Source organism: Plasmodium vivax, chromosome 14, assembly GCF_000002415.2.
Source record: "Plasmodium vivax chromosome 14, whole genome shotgun sequence".
In the NCBI taxonomy this organism is placed as follows: domain Eukaryota; phylum Apicomplexa; class Aconoidasida; order Haemosporida; family Plasmodiidae; genus Plasmodium; species Plasmodium vivax.
The window spans coordinates 22030-48542 of NC_009919.1; the positions used below are offsets into that span (position 1 = coordinate 22030).

The 26513-nt window shown below is 27.8% G+C and overlaps 2 protein-coding genes across 2 annotated transcripts, besides 24 other annotated features; one reads left to right on the plus strand and one right to left on the minus strand.

Annotated features, from left to right (window-relative positions):
• Window positions 1-5455: 5455 nt before the first annotated feature.
• Window positions 5456-5478: a microsatellite.
• Window positions 5479-5546: 68 nt separating this feature from the next.
• Window positions 5547-5601: a microsatellite.
• A 1154-nt stretch (window positions 5602-6755) lies between these two features.
• Window positions 6756-6829: a microsatellite.
• A 1630-nt stretch (window positions 6830-8459) lies between these two features.
• Window positions 8460-8487: a microsatellite.
• Window positions 8488-8491: 4 nt separating this feature from the next.
• Window positions 8492-8520: a microsatellite.
• A 942-nt stretch (window positions 8521-9462) lies between these two features.
• Window positions 9463-9486: a microsatellite.
• A 208-nt stretch (window positions 9487-9694) lies between these two features.
• Window positions 9695-9729: a microsatellite.
• A 410-nt stretch (window positions 9730-10139) lies between these two features.
• Window positions 10140-10295: a microsatellite.
• Window positions 10296-11376: 1081 nt separating this feature from the next.
• Window positions 11377-11422: a microsatellite.
• A 1003-nt stretch (window positions 11423-12425) lies between these two features.
• Window positions 12426-12510: a microsatellite.
• Window positions 12511-15600: 3090 nt separating this feature from the next.
• Window positions 15601-15642: a microsatellite.
• On the plus strand, window positions 15615-18600 carry PVX_121880 (hypothetical protein; the record flags this gene model as incomplete). Its single annotated transcript, XM_001616888.1, has 2 exons — window positions 15615-16242; window positions 16465-18600. The coding sequence occupies exons 1-2, from the start codon at window positions 16159-16161 to the stop codon at window positions 18598-18600; spliced, it is 2220 nt and encodes a 739-aa protein (XP_001616938.1). The 5' UTR covers window positions 15615-16158.
• Window positions 15702-15728: a microsatellite.
• Window positions 15812-15838: a microsatellite.
• Window positions 16470-16603: a microsatellite.
• Window positions 17008-17060: a microsatellite.
• Window positions 17284-17304: a microsatellite.
• Window positions 17430-17458: a microsatellite.
• Window positions 17527-17558: a microsatellite.
• A 266-nt stretch (window positions 18601-18866) lies between the features above and the next one.
• Window positions 18867-18887: a microsatellite.
• A 301-nt stretch (window positions 18888-19188) lies between these two features.
• Window positions 19189-19221: a microsatellite.
• Window positions 19222-19516: 295 nt separating this feature from the next.
• Window positions 19517-19561: a microsatellite.
• A 1129-nt stretch (window positions 19562-20690) lies between these two features.
• PVX_121885 (cytoadherence linked asexual protein, CLAG, putative) lies at window positions 20691-25952 on the minus strand (the record flags this gene model as incomplete). Its single annotated transcript, XM_001616889.1, has 8 exons — window positions 20691-22196; window positions 22394-23160; window positions 23304-23462; window positions 23636-23953; window positions 24095-24157; window positions 24295-24348; window positions 24474-25049; window positions 25160-25952. 8 exons carry the CDS (start codon window positions 25950-25952, stop codon window positions 20691-20693), a joined length of 4236 nt encoding a protein of 1411 aa, XP_001616939.1.
• Window positions 21714-21736: a microsatellite.
• Window positions 22041-22096: a microsatellite.
• A 196-nt stretch (window positions 25953-26148) lies between the features above and the next one.
• Window positions 26149-26173: a microsatellite.
• The last annotated feature ends 340 nt before the right edge of the window (window positions 26174-26513 follow it).

Sequence of the window (26513 nt, forward strand, 5' to 3'; positions counted from 1 at the left end):
CACAATAATCATGATAACTCTGACCCATTCAAATTTTGTAACAGTTTGGAAGAATTTTTTGATGAATTAAAATGTAAAAATGACAATAAAGCGAAAATAATGGACGAATTAAAACGCCATGAAGAAAATAAAACAAAACCGAAAAATGAAATGAAACGAACTAATAATCTTAAAAGAAAACCAGCCGATGAAGTAGAAGACTATATGCCTTTTAAATTAGAAAAGGATGAAAATTTAGAAAGATCTCTCGAGCGTTATGCGTATAAAGGATCAGTAAAACCAAGAAAAAGATCAACATTACCTACCTTCTTGAAAAAAGCAGATAAAATGTTTGAAGCAGAAGTGAATCGTTTTTTCAAGAAAAAAGCAGCTGGTCGTTATGCGTCTAAAGGTCGAGGCATCATGGGAAAGCTCTTTTCATTTATAAACACGCACAGAGTATTTATTCCTATTTTGTGTTTGTTCGCATCCATTTTAATAGAACCTTTAATTATGATTTCTGGCACATTTGTATTTGGAACGCTTGTTTTATCCGCATTAACATTACCAGTAATAGTTTCCCAATTTCTACCGTTAATCGGTGCTGCAGTGCTTGGATACTATGCGATTAAATTCGATAGTGCATCACGTAGAGGTGTAGAACATAAAAAATTATCTTCCGAAATTAAATATTTAGATAGAAAATACCTTAAGAAAACTTTACTGTAGACCTTTAAATTTAATGAAGTAATTTGCATGTACATAAAAATATCAAATGGTACAAGCAAAATATTTATATACGCCCAACGTGTTTGACACATTCAAATGAAACATTTTTTAAAGTTTCTCCTTAATTTTTTTTTTACTAATTTTGTATCCGTACAAATGTAAATAGGTTGCACATTTTTTTAGCATATACATTGTTAAATTTCCACGTTTACACAATGATGTGCCTTTTTATTACAATTTGTTTTTTGTTATACTTACACATATATGTGTATATGTACGCATAAATTTTTGTGCATACTTGCTCGAAAAATGTTACATTTCTCATGCAAAATGTAATACATCATGGAATAACTGACATAATTACTTTAAAATATGCATAGTAACCCCCAAAACGATTTGTTGTTTTTGCTTTAAATTGCTTAAAACTAAATACAACTTTTAAATAATAGTTTTTTACCCTTTTGGTCAATAAAAATATAACTGTGTATTAAGAAAATACAGCATTACAAAACGATGGAGCACGATTTGTAAGGCTATTCCGATTCTATAGTGTCATATAAGAATATTTGAATCTTAACACTTGAACATTACACATACAGAACAGTTAATTTGGCTACACGTTCCTACATGACACTTTGTATCATTATATGGGCTAGTTTTATTATTACCTACTGCAAACTCATTTCTTATTAACTGCGTATATTTCTTGTTTCAAATAGTTCTGCCCATTTAAGCTTTATGAGGGAATCGATTACTTCTAATTTAATTACTCGAAAAAATTGAACTTTACTCATGATTTAGGTTCCCCAGTTACGTGCTCCTTCATTTATCACCGTGTCCATCTCATAGAATGGAGTTGCTTATCACCATAGAACGGTCTTCTATTAGTATACACTATATAGAAAGTGATAAATTTAAATAGTTATGCTTAATTCTGTAATAACAAAACACTGAATCTTAATTATATTGGTATGAAATTAATTTTATGTGCATTACGTCAAGTCATTATATTGAAACTTTTTTCGTTATCTCCACAATAAAAGGTGTTCACCAGCATAAATGCATCGTTCAATTTTTAAAAATGTATGTATTTTTTTTATTACATTTTATCAAATTGTTCTATCGCATTGGTTTATAACTATTTAGTTTTATTCCTTTTTGGTAATTCTATAAACATAATTACTCATAAAATTGTATTAATTTGTCCCCCCCCCCTATTGTCATGTGGAGAATTTGGAGCAACACATAAAAAAAAAGCCCGTAAGATTCAACATTCGCGCAAGAATCCTCACAAAGTAATGCCACCTTTCTGTAATTAGTGATTGACTTTGAGAGTAAAATAATAAAGAATGGGAAACGATCAAACTTTAACTCTTACATAGTAACATAGTTTTTTCATTCATTTATATAATACATTCAAATTTTAATTTTAAGAATATTATGATTCCTATATAATTTTCATCAAGCTTTTCGTTTTTGTTTACACAATGTTGTTATTTTCCACATGAAGGAACAGGTATAAGAATTCCTTTTATTATGAAAGGTGAACAATCACATTTCTAAAAAGAATAGCTATAATGGATATATGTTAGATCACTGTGCATAAATTTTTATGACCTATATTTTATTATTAATGTTTATTGACCCCATCTCTACTTTTATAATTTATACACAAAGTTCACAAATGTATGCATTAATTTGTGCTGTCGTTTTTTTCTTACACCATTGAACAAATTTATTCAATTTTTATCTTTACCGTACGTGAATAGCCAAAATAGCATCGATATATAAGTATCGATGTCATCATTTTTTGCGAATAATAAACACTGGTAATTTAACCATGTGATAGAAAATTACAAAGTTGTAATTTATAACCAATTGTTACTACCCTTACGTAAATTTGCACTGTTTGGTAATTTATTAGTTCTTTGCAAAGTGCACGAAATTAGATGTACGTGTAACATTTTTAGCAAGAACGCTTATAAAATGTGAGGGAAAACCGTTTTCTTAGACAATAACTAGCCCACATTTATATATTATTCCCATGGATGCAGTAGTAATGCGCATTTCACCGTGCCTTATGTATGATTTGTATGCCACTAATTAACTTATAATAAAAATTATCACACTTTTCTGTATAATGCTTTAGAAAATAAAAATAAATCAGCACGGTTATCTTTACTATATTGTACACTGAATAAATAGTAATAACAAAAAAACATTAACAAAATGCTTTACCAAAATTTTAACTAAAAATGAGTGCACGTCATATTGTAAATTCCATTTGTCTCATGATACAATATACATAAATATGTTAATTCGAAGCAGAAAAATAAGACTGAGTAAAAGCGCGATAATATAATTAAAAATGAAACGACAACTAAACAGGAAAAACCAATCTATATACCAAAGTAAACAACAATCGTAATTATAATTATGATGCTCTTACATAGAACAAACCTATGCAAAAAAAAATTTCGGCGAATAAATAGCACACATGATTATTTGCTAATGACCTATTTTTCAAATGAACAGACTTTTTAAGTAACGGCGCTGTATTGTACTATATTATCCTATGCATTTTCCCTTGCTGCTTCTACATAAATAAATAAATATATATATGTCATGCATATGGTACAGCACACTTAAGTAAAACGATGAAACTTTATTTTTACGTAGCCTGCATTATATATAAAATGAACATATAAGTACAACTCATTCGTATAGACATAAACACCAATTAGATTAAGTATTGTACTTATTTTTTTGTTCTGCGTCATATTATTCATTTTTGCTATTATACTTTTTCTTTTTTTTTGTTTTAAGGAAGCGCCCAAACAAATTTTTATTTTACCATACCATAAAATGTAGTATCGGAATTGATTTATATTATACATGAAAATGCATATTGATCTATGGGCAGAAATGGACGCACTTATTAGAATAAAATGTAATATAATATACTTTAATATGTCATACAACTTTGGGCATAAATACAACTCAGTTGAAAAATTGCATTTTGTATCTTAATCCTTCTGAAATATTTTACCCTAATATATAAAATGTATTAAAGAAGTATAAAATCTGCATTTGCGCATAAACTTCAAAGCAAAAATTTTTTGTTGAAATATATTCTGATGCATGTTATCAATTATTATGCGACAAATGTTGCCGAATCGATCTATGAATTTTTTTTTATTTTAACAACGCAGCTCAAGCAACATTATTTTCTCAAAGGAATGAAATAAAAAATATGTAATACTTTTTGTTGTTTTTTTTCGTTTTATATTGTACATTTTATGCATGTTCATGCAACTATTTATCGATAAGGCGGACGCTTTTTGTGCATATTTTTATATTTTATTGTTCATTGTTCTAAATATATATTTTTTTTTTGGTACATTCCTAAAAATATATAACTGTTGCTAGATATGCAATATTTTTACGTTTCTAATAATTAGAAAAAATATTCCTATATTGCAATATTCAAAAGTATTCGACAACGGTGTTGTATGATTTTTTTTTTTAATTTTTTTACATAATCTAATTTGTCTCTTCATTTTTTTATGCATAGTATAATACATTTTGAACTATCGTTAGAATAACTATAGATAAAAAAAAAATAAGAAAAGTCCAAACAAACTATCATCAAATGTTGTAGTAGAACCCATAATTATTACAATATATACAACAGATCTTCTAAGAATTCATTTTTCTTTTTAAAAAAAATAGACCAATATGTTAACTTTTGGAAAAACCTTCACCGTTGCCCTTTTATTGGGTATCTCTACATACATTCATAAGGTACTATTCCAATTGTAGAAATGAAAACGATCTACACTATATTGCCTCTTTATGTATGCATTATTAAAAAATATATATATACTAATGTTTAAATAAGTGCACCTTTTCAAATGTTGAATATTTCCCATCATTTTTAGTCAACATGCTACAAGCAGAACGCCTCAAGTGATTCATGTAATACATCCGGTATAACAGATCATGCAGAATCAGATCTCTCCGAAGAACAAAAATATGCATCAATAAAGAACAAAATCATAATGCTTTTAGAAGAAGATGATGATAATTTTGGAAAAAGATTAAGTGCACTAGTCAATGATGACGAATTTAGAGAACACTTTAGTAATTTCATACACAAGGACGCTTCCGAAAAATTGGTCTCTGGATCAACACAAGAAAAGGAATTCCAAAACGATTTTGATTCATGCAACAGTAGTGGTAATCATAAGGGAAATACTGATCCATTCAAATTTTATAATAGTTTGGAAGATTTTTTTCATGAATTAAAGCGTGAAAACAATAGTAGAACAAAACCAGCTAATGTTAATGGAGTAAAACGTAATAAATCTGATGTCCTAGAATCAGATGATGAAGATGAGTATGATATCGCCATTAAAATACCACAAAACCTATCTCGTAATCAACCTCTTCAGTCTTTATTTTATGATTATGAATACAAAAGAAAACACCAATTATGGTTAGAGAAAATAATTAATAAACTTGATTCAAAATTCGCATTAGAAATGACAAGATTCCTGAAACTTTCGTCACGCCGCACAAGAGTTTATAAAGGTAAAGGCTTATCAGGATACTTAAAGTCCTTATTCAGTAAATATAGAGTATTTACTCCGCTCGCAACAGGTGTAGGTTTATCTTTTCTTACAATATATATTGCAGCTAGTATGACTAACCCAGCAATGTTGGCACTGTTGACACTATTTGCAGCGCTTCTTTGTAAAATTACCCTGGGGATGGGCATATACTACATTTTAAGAACAATACACCTCAAATATTATAGTTAAGAGCTAAAGTAACTAAAAATAGTTATTTAGATAAAAAAAATTATAAAATAAAACATGGACATAGTAACTTGAGGGCAAAAAATAATTCAGATGCTAAATGGTAAAAAGGGATGAACAACTAACACATTTGCCTATTTGAATAATTTTTACCTCCATTTGCTATATTTAAAAAATTGCTTCAATCATAATTTTATTTTATCCCTAATATAAATAAGACACAAGTATGTTAATTTTTTCATTATTTTATTTTAAGTTCGTATTATTGCAACATTTAATTTTTAACAAAATGTTTTTTTTTGTGTCTCATATTTGTGCTTAAATTATCACTGTTTGTTTATTCCAAACAATGCTACAACTAACTACACAGGGTTAATAAAAATGCATTAAAGCAAAAATTACAGTGTAAATTTTTTCTTCATTTTTACGAACTTTTAGACCGTAAAACTTCGCTTACATTCTGCAAAATGTTAGATCAAAAATTTAAATAAATGTTTACTACCATAGTAGTATATGCCGTTTTTTATTTTTTAAAGTAAAAAAAAAAGAGAATAAATACAACATAACTTACAATCTTACTACATAACAACGACTGGTGTAAAATAAAAATATTCCTATATTAAAAAAAAATATATATATATGCAAAAAGTGATAAAAAAGAAATATACATTTTGCATAAATAAGGCTTTTACTTTTTTAATTATTCACTTTTGTGATTAAATACTTCTTTAGGGATATACCAATTTTTTTAAACAAAAAATATAAACTTTTTGGTAACTTCTCGCTTTGACGCTATTACAAACGTCACATTAATTAGTAATACTTTTTAATTAATTCTTAAGCAATTAGAAATACGTCAACCAATAGTAAAAATGAATGCTGTTGTTAACCCGTTTGGAGTTATTAAAATTAGATTAATTCTACCTAGTGCAACAAAAAAAATTGGACCCGCTAAATAAGTTACTCTTATGCTTTTCTAATCCTTATTAATTTTTTTATATTATAATATGTATAACGCCAATGTTGTATAATATTTGCTTATTTAAGAAAATCTTGAATTGTGATTCTGACTGCATAATTGATTCTTTTTTTTTTTTCTAATTTCGAATTATTCATGATCATTATGCTAAAAATAGCAACGTTTTAAAAAATTTTATATAGATTAAGACATTATAAGAAAATCCTTAAAACAGTCATATCATTTCGATGCCACGGTGATTATTAAAATAATACGCTTTGCGAAAATTACTTATGCGCAGTTAGAACAGGTTCTTTTAAGGATTGTGCTTTAATTTTGACCACATAAAACATAAACTTCTATTTTTGTATTTTTTTATAAAGGTTTCATTTTTCTAAAAATGAGCCATTTTTAACGTAGCTGAATTGTAATTTTTATAACATTCATAATATTGCTTTGTACAAATTACTTTATGCTTCCATCAATTTGTAATATTTTTATATGAAGCGTTTAGTAGTATATTTTTATTGAAAGTCTTTCTTCATTTTTGAAGCTTCGACAAGTATTATATATGTTTAAAACGAGGGCGTCTTTTTATATAAAAAAATGATAGAAAATAAAAAAAAACATTACATAGATTACGTTAAATATTAAAAAATACATACATATATAAATATATATGTACATATAGGTTCATTTGTATGTACAAAACAGATTCATTCTAACAGATAATTGGGAAGCCTTAAAAAGTATAGCATAAAAAAAGCCATTATGATCACGTTTAGAAAAGCGTTTGCCCTCTCGCTTTTAGTGAGCATATGGCAATGCTACGATGAGGTATTTCTCTACTACACGTTATATTTTTCTAACACCTTCGATAATTTGCACTTAAATGAAAAAACGAAAGTTTCTTATTGTTTAAATAATTACGCGTGATGAATTGCTTAATTTTACTTTAATTTTTAGTCAGCAGGTGCAAATACTCCACACCACAATGAAAGCAAACTAAACAATTCATTAAATAAAAACTTTGGACGAATATTGCATGAAAGAAAAATAAGGAATGCTGATTTAAAAAAAAGAATAAATAATTTATTAAATGAAGATGATAACACTTTCGGGGAAAGACTAAATGCATTAGCACACGATGAACATTTTCGAAAACAATTTAATGTATTAATACGGGATGACCTCTTTCAAAAAAGGTTTAAAGAGGTGATACAAGATAAGCATTTTCAAAAACAATTTGATATATTAAAAAATAACCGTATATCTGACGACCTACAAGATTTTACTCCCTTGTATGACAATGACAGCGTTCATAAGGATGGTGATCCATTCAACTCCTGTAATAATTTGGAAGAACTCTTTGACAAATTAAGAATTCAAAAAGATAAAAAAGAAAAACAAATTGAAGAATTAAAACGTGATGAAGAATATAAAAAAAGGCGAAACGCTATAAGACGCAAAGGTGATTCCAATGAGAACCTAAGAGAGGAGTTAAAGCGCACTGTTTATTATGCAAGGAAACCACTTCACGATGTAGAATACGATATTGGCTTTAAGTTAGCACACAATGAAGATTTAGAAAAATCTGTTGAGGATTATACGAATGATAGAATAGTAACGCCAAACTATGCATCAATTTTGCCTATCACCACAAAAAAGGAAATGTCAGCACATGAATTAGAATTGCTAAGTTAAGAAAATGACAGCTTATACTGTAATAGCCGCTATTTGTGTAAACGTCCACGTAGGCACAAAAATTTGTTGTCGTTTTTAGTAAAACACAAAGTATTCCTTCCAGCTGTTTGCATACAATTAGGCATCCTTACTGGATTTGCAATTTTATCAGCAATAAAAACTATTGTCGCTACTCTTTTTCCAGCATTGGCTCCATTAGCATTAGTTTCATTCCTAGCGGGTGGTCTTGTGGGGTCATATATTTTCTACAAAAACAATAAATTATCATCTAGGGGTATAGAATACCAACGTGGTGGTAAAAAACATATAGGATCTAGACACTATATGAAATTTTTACTATAGACCTTTAAATTTAATGCAGTAAATTGGACGTGTAAAAAATGTTACATTAAAAGAAGTGATAAATAGTCACACTCCCAATGTGTATATATCACACTGCATCAACGTGCATTCTTTCTTTTTTTTTTGTTATCATAATTATTTTACACAATTTTGTATCTGTGCGAATGCAAGTAGGTCTTTTGTTGGAGAGCTATTTTTCTCATGCTATCCCTTTTCCATATTCTCAAGATATACGTCTTTTCACAAATATTTTTTTTTTTTGTTTGTTATATGTATACTATTTTTTAAGTATATAATCTTTTCAGTAACGCAATTTTCACAACCCAATTAATGTATCAAAAGACAACTGATATAATCCCTTTAAAATGCTCAATTTGCATTGTAAACCAATTCGTACTTTTTTTGTACAATTAACTAAAGACCATTCCTCTAACAGGAAATAGTTTTCACTCTTTTCGTTAGTAAAAATGCAATTAAGTACTAAGGCTAATGGTAAAAAAAAACGATATTGCACCATTATGTCTTATATTTTTTTCTGCTGTGTAACATAGATACTCCTCATCAAGTAACGCTTGTGTACACTATGTAATGCAGTCAGATAAATACACATGTAATTTGCTACGTTATAGTAGGTGTCCTTATATAGGCCAATATTGTTACTATCCATTACTCAATTTATTTTTGCTTACATATTGCGTTCTTACAATATTCATCCTATGGCGTTGTTCGGAATAACTAACATAGACTACATGTAAAAAATTCCTTTTGTTTATTATAGCTAAGAGATAAAGCTCCCAAACTTAATAATAAACATTTCTATATATCTCAAATCAGTGAACATGAAATTTTGGGACATACGTTTTTTTTCTAACATACAATAAAGCATATACATATTTTTTTTTCAATTTAAACGTATTATGAACAGAACTTTAAATAAATTCGTGCTCATATATTTTCCTATACCAACTAATTTATTGAGCTTCTCTCTTTATAATACATAAATATTTGTACATTCTTCAAAAGGTAGAAATCCGGATTAATACTCTACACGTGGAATAGCAGCTGGAATAGTTTATTATGTTGTACAACGATATAGAGTTATAATTTATAAATAATTATTATTGCTAAGCTTATGTAAAATTTGAATAATTACTAATTTGTTTATAATTCCTTCGTTACACGGAAGTACAATGTAAGATCTAATTTTGTAATTTTTCGCAAAAGAAAAAAAACTATTTAAAGTATGGAAGCAAACTTACCTTGTCTTTATACAATAACTAACAATCATTGTGTTTGTTCACTTTATGCAATGAGCTAAACTACCTGTTTTGCGCACTTAAAAATTATTTATAAAATTAATTAAAGCGTCATTTATTCGTTATATATAAATCAGTTGTAACAAATGATGACTTCATAATCATAAACAAATAATTTTCTAACAAGGTTGGTTGTACACTTTTTCAAGCGAAGGTAAATAAAAGAGGACAAAAAAATAATAACAAAAAAAAAAAAAAAAAATTACATTATGACATAATAATAAACAGAAAAATAAAGGTATTATATGAACACGCTGCATTTTCAACAAGAAAAAGTTCAAGTATATACTGCACTTGTTGCATATATGTGCACATGTATATGTGCGTGTCTATATGCCTACATGTTGCATTTAAAAAAATGAGGTGACCCACTCTGTCAAATATTACAAAGTGTTCATATACGTCTAAGTATATCTTTCTAAAAATTTCAAAAAGAACATGCTTATTATACAATTCATATGTTCATCATTTTGTATGATAAGCGGACGAATAGGTAGATGTATGTTATGCCCTTACAACTGCGATACGTTTTTTTTTTTTTCTGTGTTTCCCTTTCATGTGATAAAAATTTTATCGAAATTAACTTCTAACATTCAAAGTAAAGGAAGATGTTGAATGTGCAAACACTTTAATAGACCCTTTATTTTTTCCCATGCGGCTCGTATTACTTTTGTGCATCGTTTTCATTTCACTTTCCTCGCACATCATTTTTATTTAATTTTTCGTTCCATTTATCATCAATTATGTTTAAAAATGCTTTAAAATCTTTTCTGGTTAAATGTATTAAATTACTAAAAATTTCTTCTCTACAATTTACAGGTAGGAAAGTGTACGAAAGGTAAATCTGTAAATCATGGCTTATGCTGGATAGATATTTAACCCATATATCAGCCCACATTTTATCTCTCCACTGGGTATCCATCAGTTCTGTAAATTCGACATATTCTGTTGCCATTTCTATGATAGCCTGGTACCATTGGCTACTTAATCTGTCAGCAAATTCAGATTGTAGGATTTCTTCCGCATCTGCTTCTTCAAACTCAACGTAATATACTTGTGTATCCGAATAATCAACGAGTCTCACATATGGTATGTTATAAATCCTAATTGTCTCAGTTGAAATTTCATCTGCCTCGTGTAAAATTCTTCCAAAGCTGGAACCTAATTTACCTCCACTTGTATGTTGTCTATTAGCCGAGCGTTTAATGGGACCTCTGCAGGGGGAAAAATACATCGAATTGCGTGTTTAAAAAGTTATTTATTTATTTTATTTATTTATTTTTTTTTTTTTTTTTTCTGCTTCGTTAACTAAAAATTAAATATTTGTCACCATTATACATGCGTATTTGCGCATCAATGCGCACATGTTTATGTAAAACTCATGTTGAAGCATGAACTTTACCTCACATCGCACGAAGAGTGAGATTGCCAAAACATCAAGGTTAAGGCTATAACATGTAATAAAAGTGTAATTGAGTTCATTCTTGTATTTTTACAGATCGATTTTATTGATGTCAAAGGGGATAAAAAAAGTTAAACAATTTTTTTAGTTGTTGTGCTTATTTCTTTAGCTTTACTGACGCTTGAAATGCAGCTACTCTTCTGACTAATTTTGTATTTTTTCAAAATGTCGAATAAATAGTATGTTGCAATAAATAATCAATTTTTTATTGCTTTTTTAAAAAAAATTGAAAGTTTTATTAGCAACTTGTCATATATTTCTTAATACAAATTTTTGTAGCAAAAAAAATGACACAATTGCATCCTCAGAAAGAATCAATTCTTAATTTTTATACAAACAAATACTTTGGTTGTGAAGTTTAGAACAAAAAAAAATATATAGGAATGTATTATATATAAATACCGTTTTGATTTAAAAACGACTCAAATTGAAAGCTACTCGAATTAATCTAAATGCAGTATTTCTTTATCAAAAACGAAAGCTATAACGTAATTAAAATTTTGTTTCTTTAAAAAATATCGCTTAAGTTTAAATATATATTGAAATAAAGCTTCTTAAAAATATTTTTATTTATTTTTTTTGCTCTTTACTTTATAACCTTTTTTTGCAATCATTTGACTTTTTGGATTTTTTAATATAGCTGTTGTTTAAGGATGTATTCTTTATTTTATATACAAAAAAGCAATAATCTATGCCTGCATGTATTCAAATTATAGTTGTCGATAAATTTTCAGTTTGGTAGCCCCAAATGTATTAAAATATGTATGTAAAAATTTGTATAAAAAAATATGTACATAAAAATATGCCTATAAAAATATGTATACATATAAATATGTATACTTATAGGTATGCAAAAAAATTCAAATTAATATCATTAGTTTCTCTCATTAAATGATACATTTCTACGCCTCCATGGCTCAAAATAATCAGCAATTATTATATACAGTTTCTGAAAAAATTGCGCTTTTTACCATAAAATGTTTTTAACGCTAATCAGAAAAAGTTTGAAGGCCGCTATTTTTACATATTAGGAGACCGTAACATTTCTTTTGAAAGAAAAATGAAAGAATAAATCTATAAATGAAATGGATCAGATGTATCCTTCCCCCAACGCCACGATTACATTAGCAACCTGTACAAGTACAATTCCTATTTATCTTTTTTTACTTTATCATAACCCAATTGTTTTAGAAAAATATTTTTATGATAATCGAATGAGCATTTTTCAACTTATATTATATCTTTCACGTATACTCTTAAGTATCACATTGTGGCGCGTAGATCTTTTCATTTTATTCTTTTTATATAAAAATGTTCCAACTTAGCGTTACTCATAGAAGGAAATATAAATAACGAAACAAAATATTAAAATTATTAGTATGTGAATCTCTTCACTTTGGACTTTATGCATAGGTGTGTTAATTATTTTATGTCATAAGGATTAGCATAGTAGAGCATAAATAACGGTGATATGTGAAAGCGAACCGTTAAAAATGTTAATTGTAGACTGCTTTAAATAGAAAAGGATAATTGTTCTAATGAAAGATGCTTGCGTTTATTCATAGAAGAAATTTCACACCTAAGAACAGAATATTAGCACTGCCGTTATTGATGTTTATTTTTATTTTTATTTTTCCTGTAATGGTGATATTAGTGTCACCAGTTATTCTTAAAATCTCTTAAAAGATACGTGTTACCCTAATTTATTCGGTTCTTTCTACTATATATGTCATTACATTACGCTACCCTTTTTTTTAAGCTCCCTTTATCAAGGATTGTTCTATATTAACTTCTTTTTTGTTATTTCGTCATCTACAACGTTCTCTTATTTTTCATACATTTCCTGAATAAATATGCGTCCGGCACATCATGAAAAATTATCTTGTATATTTCCTATATTTTCTGTATTTTCTATTAGCTATCATACTTCCAACTGTTTCTTCTCCGCTGAGAAGTCGATACATATATGTATATCTTCTTATAGTTCTACCTTAAGTGCTGCGCGTTACGTAAATTAATAGCACCTACCTTTTTGCGAAATATATGAGAAGAAATTAAAAAACTAGATAAATAAAACTTACAGCCTATTATTAATTCCCCTCAACCGTATGGCATAATTTTATTGATAAAAATATATTTATATAGATTATTAATATATCGCGTTTACAACAATTCATGTTCGCATTAGCACAAAAACCTCAAGCAATACTGAAACGAAACGTGTGTTCCGTTTAAAACGATGCAATAGAGATGTTTGTTATCATTATTAAGGACAATAAATCCTTAGTTAATATAATAAAAATGTATAAATCCGCTCACTTATCAATATTGAAAGGGCTAAGTGAGCTATAACGCATCATGCTAGTAAGTGGCATTAACTAAACATAATAGCCATTTCACGGAAAAGGATTCATTATACTCCATAAAAAAAACTATTCATATGATATATACATTTTTATTATTTTTATAAATTGTGTGCAACGAATATATATTTCATCTTTATTCGAAATATTTGAAACGATTTTTCCAGAAAATCAATTCTCATGATAAAGAATCACTACGACATTGCCTCAATAGAGAAATATTACCATGTCCATTTTTCTTGTAAAACATTTGTAATTCACCTTTTGACGCGTTTAAATTTTAGTATTCGTTGTTTATCACTATAATGGGCAATATACATAGACGTCTCACCGTCAACATTACACGGTTGAAGTTTGCAAAAAATGTTTATGTTTAAAATAGTAGTGCATGTCAGGGGGGCAGCACATAACCAGGGAAAAACTCCCCCGGCAAATACACAATGAAGTTAAAATGGCTATTAGCATGGTCTACAATAAAAAATTTAATATTTCCTAATGTTAATACGTAAGTAGTAGTAAAACGATTGCTGACAAATATTTATGAAAATAAACAGTGCGAAGAAGTTTTAAATTAAAAATCACACACACGTTTCACCGCTTGTTATAAACGTGTCTTATAAATAATAGCCCAAAAGGAAACGTAGCGCATTTAGCTCATCAAAACATAATCCCCTTGTAAACATCCAATTTTACATAAAAAATCCTTATCTACTTAAAAAGACAACATAGTAATGCTTTTCATAAGAACAACATATGTTGTTCATGTCTTATTTTGTTATTAGAAATGTTCAGTTTTATTTCTGCTATGCACACATTCTATAAAGAACTATATGAAGTTGCTTTCCCCATTTATACGTAACCTTAAATAGTTCATGTACAAATTGAAAGTACGCAAATATGTGCTTTTCATAACATTCCTTTTTTTCGTCGTGTACTATACATACTCATATTTTCCAAATGGCATATTGTATAGTGCAATAATGCAATTAGGAAAAAACAATACTTTAACAGAATAAGTTTGGTCAGCAAAAATCGGTTCACTAATAAAAACGCGAACTATTTATTTCTATAATAAGTTGAATCCTTATCATTTGATGCTTAATTTATAAGTTTTTAGGTATTTTTTTTACTAAAAAGTTATTTTAATACCCCCCACACCTCTGTAATGTCATCAAATTCAAGACATATTTTACATTTTCATGTTAACAGGTGTTTATAACTATATGTTTTTCCATTTATATTTTTATAAATTGTGCGTTCTATATTTTTACAAACTACATAGTATTATTCATCGTTTGCCTATAATATATATATGTTTATTTTTTTTTTTTTAATTAATTTTGTATTTACATATGGTTCCTTTTCGTTGAAGCAGGGTAAAACGAAAATTCAAAAAAAATATGCGCGTACATGAAATGTTTTGGGGGGGTGAAATAATTTTGTCCATCGTGTTACGTCAATTTCGAAGGTTTTCGCGTAATATACGTAACTCCTCTAAAAATACCATTCTTTAAATGTTCATAATAAAAATGTAATATTTATAATGATAACATTTGACATAATATAATAAAAAATTTACTATAAAAATTTTTAATATATTTTACTACATATTTTTTAAATAATGGATTTTTTTCTTTTCCCATAAATTCATAATTTTTCTGAATAAATTACAATTTACAGTTTTAAACTTTAATATATTATGGCAAAGTTAATTTTCGCATAAATTGCATGTACCATGGGATATATGTTTATTATTCCTCTATACTTTTTTTTTTAATTATTTTTTCTATCAACTTTTTGCAATTTATACTATTTAAAAAAATTATTAAACATTTTTTATAATGAGACGTGATTTATTTTACAATTTGAAAGTGTTTACTTTTTATTTTATGTTATTTTAATTCTACATTATATTTCCATTGCAAAATAATACGTATTACCACCCACCTTTTCTAATTTATATATATAAATATATAATATGAAGCATTTTTTATTATTTTATTATCCAATTTATATCTAAAAGGATGCAAACCGTATATATAATATTTTCACTTTTTTTTTATATATTTTTCCGTTTTTTTCAAAAAAATAAATTTTAAGGGTAAAACGTATTTTGTTCGGCAAAAATAGATACCACATAAATTACAAATACGCGTGATATAAGCAAAAAATGCATTCATATATTTTTCCATTTTTTACGCAATTTATTTTATTTATTTATCATTCCTGCCATTTTTACGTAATAAAATATTTGTTAAAATATTTTTATTTAATTCAGTTTTTTGCTTTTTATACATATATATTTTTTTATGTAATTTTTTATGCATAATTTAGAAAAATTGAAATGTTTATTTCTTTTTTATTATATTGCCAAAAGTATAATAAATTTAGAAAAATAAACACTGTTCGAAATTTACTACAAATTTCATAATATATAAAAAAACTATAGCATTCCAAATGTTTTAGAAACATATAAGAGAGTCACATGAAAGAAAAAACGAACTATTCATCCTTAACTAAATTTTTCGCGGTTTCCCTTTTGGTGTGGGTATGCCAGTATTCTAATGAGGTATAATGCCGATTCGCGCATAATATTTTATGCCCTTTTTTCCCCCTTTCAGTGTATATATTTACATATATATGTATATATTTACGTATATATGTATATATTTACGTATATATGTATATATGTGCACATTCTTGCGTACTTTTATGCTGAAGTGAAAATTCCCCGAATATGCAAATAATCCTACTTTGTAACACATCCACCCATTTTGCCTTCCCCTTTTAGTCATCTGCCACCGGTAAATCATGGATTGAGGAACACGGCAAAAACAACTCATTAGCTGCAAGAGCTGGTAGGGTATTAAGGGAGGATGAAGAAGTAATTGCAGAACAGAGAAATGCCTTCCTTAAAGAAAAGTTGATAGGATTAATAGAAGATGGAGAAGAAGAAACTGATGACAATTTCAACTTTGCAAAAAGGTTTAATGCGTTAATACAGGAAGAAAACTTCCAAAAAGGATTAAATTCATTGATGAAAGATGAAAACAAAAAAAGACAAATGAACCCCTATGAATATGATGATGATATTGTAAAATTGCACAACACATTCAATTTTAAAGACAACAATAAGAATGTTGACAAGGATGTAAATTTAATAGAATTTGAAGATTTTGGAAAAGTGCAAAATTTACAAAAATTGAACAACCAACCTGCGAAACAGACGAACCCATTTACTGTTTCTAACGATTACGCAAAACAAAGTAGTTCCCAAAATTTGTACAGCGATTCTGCAAAAAGAGTAAATAAACTTGCTCCTTCTGATGACTTCGGAAAACTCCACAATTCTATTAACGTTAACAAACAACCTGTGAACAAACCAACTATAATTGCTCCTACTGACGACTTCGAAAAGCTCCACAATTCTATTAACGTCAACAAACAACCTACGGACAAACCAACTGCAATTACTCCTTCTGACGACTTCGGAAAGCTCCACAATTCTATTAATGTTAACAGACAACCTACGGACAAACCAACTGCAATTACTCCTTCTGACGACTTCGGAAAGCTCCACAATTCTATTAATGTTAACAGACAACCTGTGAAAAAACCAACTATAATTCGTCCAGTTGACGGTTTCGTAAAACAACAAAATTACCAAAATGTTAACAAACAATCAACAAAAGAGCCCAGTTTAGTTGATTCTACGGACGACTTTGAAAAACTACACAATTCATTAAGTTATAAAAAGCCAAATGAAAAAAGATCAAGTGCATACAGAGATAACGATAATTTTGAAAAAAGATATAGTACATTAAAAGATGACTTCTATTCTGAGAAACTATTTAATAGTGCATATAAAAAAGGCAACTACGAATCTAAAGATAAAGCTCACGAATTATCATATTATGATGATGAACCAAGGAGACATCAGAATTATAAAAGTGATTTCAGTGATTTAAAGAAAAATGGAAGACCTAATGCACATTTTGATAAGATGTATAACGATTTACTAAAAGGAACCAATTTTGAATCAGAAAAAAGAGTTCTAAAATATGTAGATGATCAACCAAGAAATGGTTCAGGAAAACCATTAATTGACTTTTCAGAAGATTTTCCCAAAAATAGCTATGAAAGATATTCCAATGATGTGAGAAAAAGTCCTTATACTAAAAGTAGATCAAGTGCATTGTCATATGCCCAAAATGTCGAAAAAATACTTAATAAATTAAAATATTTTAGTAATGTTGAAACAGCAGTTCGTGAATTAAAAAATGATCCTAGCTTTAAAAAAATACTTAATGAACTACAAAATGGTAACGCACTTGAAAGACTATTTTATGTATTGAAATATTCTGACGATTCTGAAGAAATAATTTCTGAATTGAAAAAAAGTGACAACATTGAAAAATTAATTTATGTATTGAACCATTACGAAAATAATTCTCAACCCCCAAAAAGAGAAACATTAAAAAAGGCATCATCAAAAAAAGATTATGATGGAAACAGTAAATTATCATTATTAAACATAAAAAAGAAAAAAATAATATTGTGGATAACGAAAATGTTCAATAAATTTGATAAAATGTATGAAGATCAGTTGTTATCTTTATTCAGTTCCGACTTAGATGATGATGAGAATGATTCTTCAGAGCATAAAAAAATTTTGCATATTGTGAAATACGTTAAAGTTCTAATACCAATTGCACTGTGTGCAGTAATCATAGCCGTTTTTAGTGTATTGCAAAATGTTACCTATTATATCATATCAGCCCTATTAGCTGCCTCAGCAGTAGGATATACCATCTTTAAATTAAAGAAATGCCATTATAAGAAAAAAGTCGAAAGAATAAACAAGGAAAATGCAAAAAAATCTTCAAAACCATCAAAACCATCAATAATAAAAACCTTTGCTTTCTAATCTTTAAGGCAAAAATGTTAATTTGATGAACCACTGTTTAAAGTTTTATAAAGCAAAAGGGTAAAAATTTACATATAAAACTGATTAATGTACAAACATACGCAATTATGGAAACATTCTAGCTTTTTAATTTTTTCCTTTTTATTCGAAACACGTGTTCTGCTATGAATCACTTTTATTCGGAATAATATGGAAAAGCCACCCATTACATATTATTTATTTACATTAATAGTTTTGTTATATGATATTGGATAAATGCGTTCTTTTAAGAGGAATTTTTTTTTTTTTTTATTTACAAAAATATATGTGTTCCACGTTACATAAATGTTTAAGTGCTTTAATTAACATACCGAAGTTGCTCTTATTTATATATTCAAATCATTCATCTTCACATAAGCATGATAGAAAGAATGTATAATTTTTAATTTTTTTTTTTTTTTTTTGAATATATATTTGTGTGAAAAATGATAAACCTTTAAGCGATTTAATCATTATATTCATTTTATATTCACCTGCATATTCCTCCGAACCTTTCCTTATTTTTATATAACTCTATAAATGTTATCTAAATTTATGTAGATACAATTTGGGCGGAATGTGTAAATAGCTGAAAAAAAAAACAGTCACCCTTTTTAATCGCTTTATGTGGGTACACACATTGGTGCAGTTAAGCATTTAACAGTACACATTTAAGGTAGCATTATTCAATAAAAAAAAAAATTGAAACGTAAATAAGTTTGTTTAAATAGAAGAAAATATAACGCACTTCATAAATATTTTCTAGTTAACATAGAAGCCATTGTTCTCTAAGAAATGCTTAAATTTTGCAGTTCCCATGTTTTGATAACCCTTGTCATATGAATGCATATATTCTGCAAATTCTTTTTATTATTTTATGGTAATTATTTGATTCTTACAGACGTCTTAAATATGTATGGTGCATGAAGAATCGCAATCATTTTGCCCTTCATACTGTGCACTATATGCTGATTATCTTTTTTGAGTTCATTTGTTTTTCTAAATCTAATAGTTGGTGCTTAACCTCTCCTTTGTCATTCTACATTTCGTAATATTAATGTAGCAGAAAGGCTATTAAAAATGGTACATATTGTTGAACGTGCTTTATGCTTTACTCCCATTTAGTATCATTAATTATGAAATTAAATTCCGTTAGAGGGTAGAGCAATTCAATTCGATGAGAACTGAGGTACTTACACAAACGCTTAAAATGATACAAAATATGCGAACATGTTGATCCTGTTTATGAAAAATATAAACATCAAACTTTAGTCACTTGGTATTCAAATTCACATTCGAGCGCCGTATTTTTTGCATAATTTTAAGTTGCAATTATTTCGCTCGGTTATACATTAAAAAAACAGTCGACAAGTGCACACACACGTGAGCACTCGAATACTGTAAAATAAAAGTAATTATAAAAATTCATAATGTTAAACATATGATATATTATGTGTTATCCATAGAAATAATCTAATTTTTTTTTCTAGTTTTGAAATTATATTTATGCGCGTCCTCCATTATTGCTTAATTTCAAAAAGGCAATTATGACGCCATTAATGCTACAATATAAGTGCTAACAAAATGACTATCTTATTAAAAAGGTTGTGTCTATTTTAAAATGTTAACAAATTTATTATTTTTTTTTAAACAAAAAGAAAAAACATAATTTTAAAACCTAAATATTTTTATAAAAAAACTTCAAACACTTATTAAATATTGTAAAAACAATATTTTCTTAAAAGCTTAAACAAACCAAATAGGAAAAACTAAAGCGAAAGTAGAGCAAAAAAAAAAAATTATACTAAAGGCTACTTGAACAAGAAAAGGAAAAAATAGCCTAAAACATTAGTACTAAAAATATTACAAAAGAAAAGATATCTATTTCTTCTAAGTAATATTTTAAAAAAAGAGTAAATATATTTACTATTCACATTTATGACAAAATTCTAATTCACACATTTTGCATGTGTGTGCGATGCTATTATATAATATAATAGCGCGCAAAAAAAAGGATTTATAATGATTTCCACAGAAATAAATATTATGTCATTGCGATCTAACGATAATACTTATTCTTCCTCTTCTATTGGTTTTCTCTTAATCATTAGTTTTTCATCGAGCATATCTTCATCTTCATTTAGTTCTTGTTCAACTCCTGCATTTAATTCATTCTGTTCATCTTCGTAACCGGGTTCAAATATTTCTTTTTTATTATTTTCACCAGAAGTTGCTTCTGGAGATTTCTTTGTATCTTTTTTCTCTCCTTCATTCTTATTTTCTTTATTATTAGTTTTACTTTCACTTTCACCTTGAGAACTTTTATTAGACTCTGGTATGGATTCCGTTTCCTCTTCTTCCAAAACTTCTGAAATTGTATATTTGTCATTTAAAAATTTTTCTTCTTCATCCAGCGAATCAAAAAGTAAATTGTCATCTCCATATAATGCAGTATTCATTTTTTGCAATCTTTCATATTCTTGTGGTGCTATCATAGGAAAATCTTCTTTTAAACCTTGTATAATTGGATGCTCATTAATCTTTTTAATCTCCAACCTAGCCTTTACTGCTTCTTCCATTTTACCTTGTCTTTTAATATTTAATATGGATCTTTCTGCAAACTTTATTATTTCATCTGTTGTATATCTTCTAAAATATGTTCGAGCAATATTTTTAACATAAGAATCAGCTGGAGTATTAAACCTATCCATAAAACGGAATGGGTTTACGAAAAAATAAACAAAATTCTGCTGAAAAGCATAGTAACGCACAAAAGGGAACACAGCAAAAACGCAAGCCATTCCATTAAGTAATTCCAACCAAAGCATTTTTGTGAACCCAAAAACAAATGGTTTCGAACTTGGTTTTAGAGCTGGCATATGTTCAGTTTGTTCACCTAATTTCGCACCCATTGAAAAGGGAAAAGCAATTGGAGTATCGAAATATAAATTAGTAATCATGTGCACAGTAATACAAATAGCAGGGTGAAAATCAGGTCTTTTAATAACTGTCCATGCGTTAGTAAATTCACTAGGATCAGTTTTAACTCCTTCAACTCTCATTTTTAAATAATATACAACAATAGGTAACATTTTTTTATCAATAAATCGACCAAGCTTCTTTCCAGAATAATAAGCAGAACTACTTATAGCTTGATATTCACACAATTGGCTTAAATTATTTAAATTTAATAATGAAAATATTTGTGAAGATAACATAAAATAATTCGATAATATAAATATTTTTCCATATTTTAATTGTTCTATCGGTTTTTTTGCATATATAGGAACAAGGCTATTTGTTATATTATCCATTATGCTACCATAATAGATAAATGCATAATTCATAAATGCCTTTTCACTCAACGTTACCCCTAGCATAGTAGCAGTTCCATATTTTTTATCAAGCTTATCTACTTTTCTACTTATCATTGAAACAAACATTGTTTGAAATGTGGAAAAAAATGTTTTTGAAAAAAATCTGGATGCCATGGAATTGTTTAAATCTTCTAACCTTTCTGCTTTGCTCATTTTTGAGTAATTACTTGAGACATTTAAAAAAAACAAATTGCTAATGCTCTGTAAAATAAAAAAGAAAATGATAAGATCATGTAATGTATTTATCTTTATAAATAAAAATATATAGACAAAAAGGAAACGTTTGAAAAACTGCTAAAAAGTGGACACGCAAATGAGATAATAAAAAAAAAAAAAAATGCACAAATAACTATTGAAGTTTGCAATATTTACGCATACGCCAAATAAATGCATCTTACTATTTTATCATTTCTCCTTTGCGCGTTAAAACTACTTTCAATTTTTCTACTGAGTAAATAAACAGTTTCCAAAAAAGAAATATCCGTAAAGATATGCTGGTTCAATTTAAAAATTGAAAACAGTTCATTTGCAACTTCTTTAAAATATTCTTTATTAATCACAAACCCATATATCATACCATATTTATAGAAGTTTACAGAGTTACCCAAAATGTTATGAATATAATAGTATAGCCTATCTGAAACTCTTTTTGCTTTGGGAGTAGCAGTCAAATATTTTCTTATATTAAATATATCTGCTAAAAAAATTATATCCTGGTAATTCTCTAAATACGATTCGTACGAATCTTTCATTAGTATAATTTTATTATTTATATTAAAACTATCATAATTTTTGTATAAATTCTTTACATGTCTCTGATTAAAATAAGATTCATAAGCTTTGCTAATGTGATTTTTTAGCATAACAGACACTTTATGAAATTTGGGTATTACCAATCTATCTGATCTGAGTTTTTCATGCATTTGTTTTCTTGTAGTAGGATCATCATAATTTAAAAAAAAGTAACCTAAACTAGAGTTTGAACTCCATTGCGCAAATTGATTCTCAAGTACCATAGACAGCGGATGCATTCGATCTTCTCTAGGTCCCGGTTCATTTAGGTTGTGAAAAAAATCCAATTGTAAAAAGGAATTTACGTGAAGCAAAAACCTTACACTCTTTTTCATTTTCTCTATTGCTCCTTTACTTAGTAAATTCTCTAACTCTAAAAGGATGGAAGTTTTAAAATGAATATTGAAAAATTAGAAACACATATTACAAATGGATTTATAAAAACAAAGAAAAAGCATTAAAGGGAAGTTCACAATAAATAGGAAATAAAAATAATATATATAGTCTATGTCTTACTTTCTACTAGATTGATAGCCAATTTATTTCGTACGTACAAAGTATAAGCCTTTTTTAAATACGATGGATACCAATAATTCGTTACAATAGTTTTATTAAACTTATCTTCTTTCTTCAAGTCTAAATACATTGCTTCTCCGACATCCTTTTCGGCAATTTCTATAAAAGGGGAGGAGATGTATCATGTTGAATAATATCATGTCTTACGACAAAATAAAGGAAAAACTACTGTTTCGCTAATATTCTCTTCATTTTTAAGGAAAACGTAATGGTTCGTGCTGTCTATTTGTACTACTAATTTTCTTTTTTTCTCTATATCGTTCTTTAATTACTTTTATAGGACGTAAGCCTCAGTAGCAGTAAAAACTTGTACCAGTCGATATCGTTTGTTAAAAAGTTGTCATATTCTTCATAAACACCCAAATTTCTTACTAATGTGCTTACGCTATTTATGTTAATAATTTTCGTAACAAAAGTGAAAAATTTTTGCAACATAGACGGTGCCTCTTCGTGCTTCGAGTTTATATATGTGAATACTCCCTTGCAAAGATTACATTTCGTTGATTTGCTTTCACCATAATCTGAGTTTGAACTATCATCATTTTCCGATTTTTTTTGGGGTTCATCTATTGAATTACATTTTTCAACACCTGTAAATTAAAAAATGTTTTTATTCATAATTAGATGGTCAATACAAATTTTATAGAAAATGTGACAAAAATTGTTTTTCTAATATTTCCATGGTAACTACAAATCAGGGTAATACGCCTGTTAAATCTTTAAAAAATTACATTGCAGTAGGTTTTCTATCAGATCTGTAAGCAAAGATTCTTGATCAAAGGCTAACTCAATGGCTGCAAAAGAATCAAGATGTGTAAACATTTAAGTAATCATATTAAATTGCAATTAAAAAGAGTCTCCCTTGAGCATATTTATAACATAACGGGATTAAATATTTGCAAAAATAAACTCCAATTTCCCCTCTCTTTACCATTGTAATGTCCCGGCAAATATAGGGAAGTTACAAAGGCCTTGTTCTCGTTGTCTGTAAGAATTTAATTCATACATATAAATATATGGTGTCGAAATGGCAACATGGTGATACATAAGAAGAACTACACAAAGCATGCATCTGCATATATGACAAAAATATATCTTTTGGGGGATTACTTAAAATTCCAGTTAAGTTTAAAAAGTGTACGTACAAAATATGGTTGGGCGTAAATTCATTGTAATGTCTTGTAAAATATAAATAATTTGTATATAAGTTGTAAGCACTTATCGCCTTATAGTAAGGAGTGTCACTGTTCAACGGTCTCATAGTATCACTTTCACTTAAAAATAGTTTGCTGCTATATATATTACAATGATTTATATCATTACACATGAATTTGAAAAATTCGTTTCTTATGTCAGAGTGCTCTTGCAGGTAATGAGTCTTAAAGTCTTCTTGATATAAACCCGAAACTAATGAATTTTGATATTTATTAAAATGATGAACTAGAAATTCTAATATATTACACTCATCAAACGATGCTGTTCTGTCACTTTTCAAATAAACTATTCTTCGTTTTGTTTGAACATCCTGAACACCTTGTACATTACACATTGCATCGAGTACTCTAAACCTATCCGTTGCACTAAAACTTAAAATTTTTTGCCAATTAAAAAATCTCATTTTTCCAAATTTAAAAAATTGATCATATTTCTTAAGGGCTAATTGTAGAACAACGAAATGTCCCAATGCTGCAATGGTGTGAAAAAAATAAAAATATACAAATAAAATGTATCACTACAAAAAATATACCACAAAATGATTCACTCAATTTTTACAATATGAGAAAGGAAAAGCTTACCTACAAGATTAGAACCGACTATATTGTACATAGCTATTCCAAAATGACTAGCTATCTTATCTAACTTGCTCATAAATTCAATATTATCATTTGTCGTAAAAAATAAATCACTAGATTCCTGTATTTTGGATAGGTCTTCACCAATTATTATAGTCGAATACGCATTGTCTTTGGATTCCCTCCTCTTTACTCCATTAATATAATTTATAATTTTTTCAAAATACGATTTGGAATATTGATAAGAATTTTCCTTGTCGAGCTCTTCATTTTTCGGGAAAAATACAGCATTCAATTCTTCTAGTGCCTTTTTTAAATCTTTTGTTTTCTCATAGGCATACATAGGTATTAACATAAGTTTCGTCGTTTTTAATGCCTTCAAAAGCAAAAACTTCCTCTTAATCGAATCCGAGTTTTCCGAATCATATTTTTGTATTATTTGCTGCTTTGTAGCGTGTTCATATTTTATTAAATCGTGGATATCGGCATCTGGAGTTGGTACAACCAGGTTAATTACGTTTTCACTATTAATATTATGTTTAACTATCGTAAAATTAGACATATTCAGGTATTCCTTCAGACTTGGATTTAACACGGGTAATCGCACTTTATCAAATTTTAAAGTTTCTATTATTAACTTTTCTAATCCTGTTAAATTGTCAAACATTTCCTTACCCTCAATAACATATTTTAATTCCTCAAGATTCTCCTTTTCATTCACATAACCGATTACATTTTTACTTATAAATAAAAGCACAAACAGGAAAAAAACTCGCATATTACGTAGTGAAGTCATTTTTTGTAATTCTTTTTTCTCCAAGTAATGTTTTAGTGTGTCAAGTCATATTAATTTATGCTAACCTTGAAAGTGTTGTAAAAATTACCAACACCAAAAATATGTGAAGACGTATTGAATAATATAACCTTATGAGGAAAATACAAAGGTACACATATATGGAAATATATGCATATACGGAAATATATACATATGTGGAAATATATACATATATAAAAATATATACATATGTGGAAATATATACATATATTTCCATATATACATATATGGAAATATATACATATGTGGAAATATATACATATATATATAATTTTTTTTTTTTTCCCTACTAAACAAATATTACATATTTTTTGAGTATATTACACATTTCCACATTAAGCAAAATCATCAAACAGTATGCACATTTCGTGTACATATAAAATTATTGTGCACATATACATTATTTTTTACCTTCTCAGAATTATGCAAATGAGGGCAAATAATTTTTACTTAAATATGTGTCGTTTTATGTCTGAACATACGTAAACTTAATGCTTTATTACGAGCATTTTTTATTCAGTC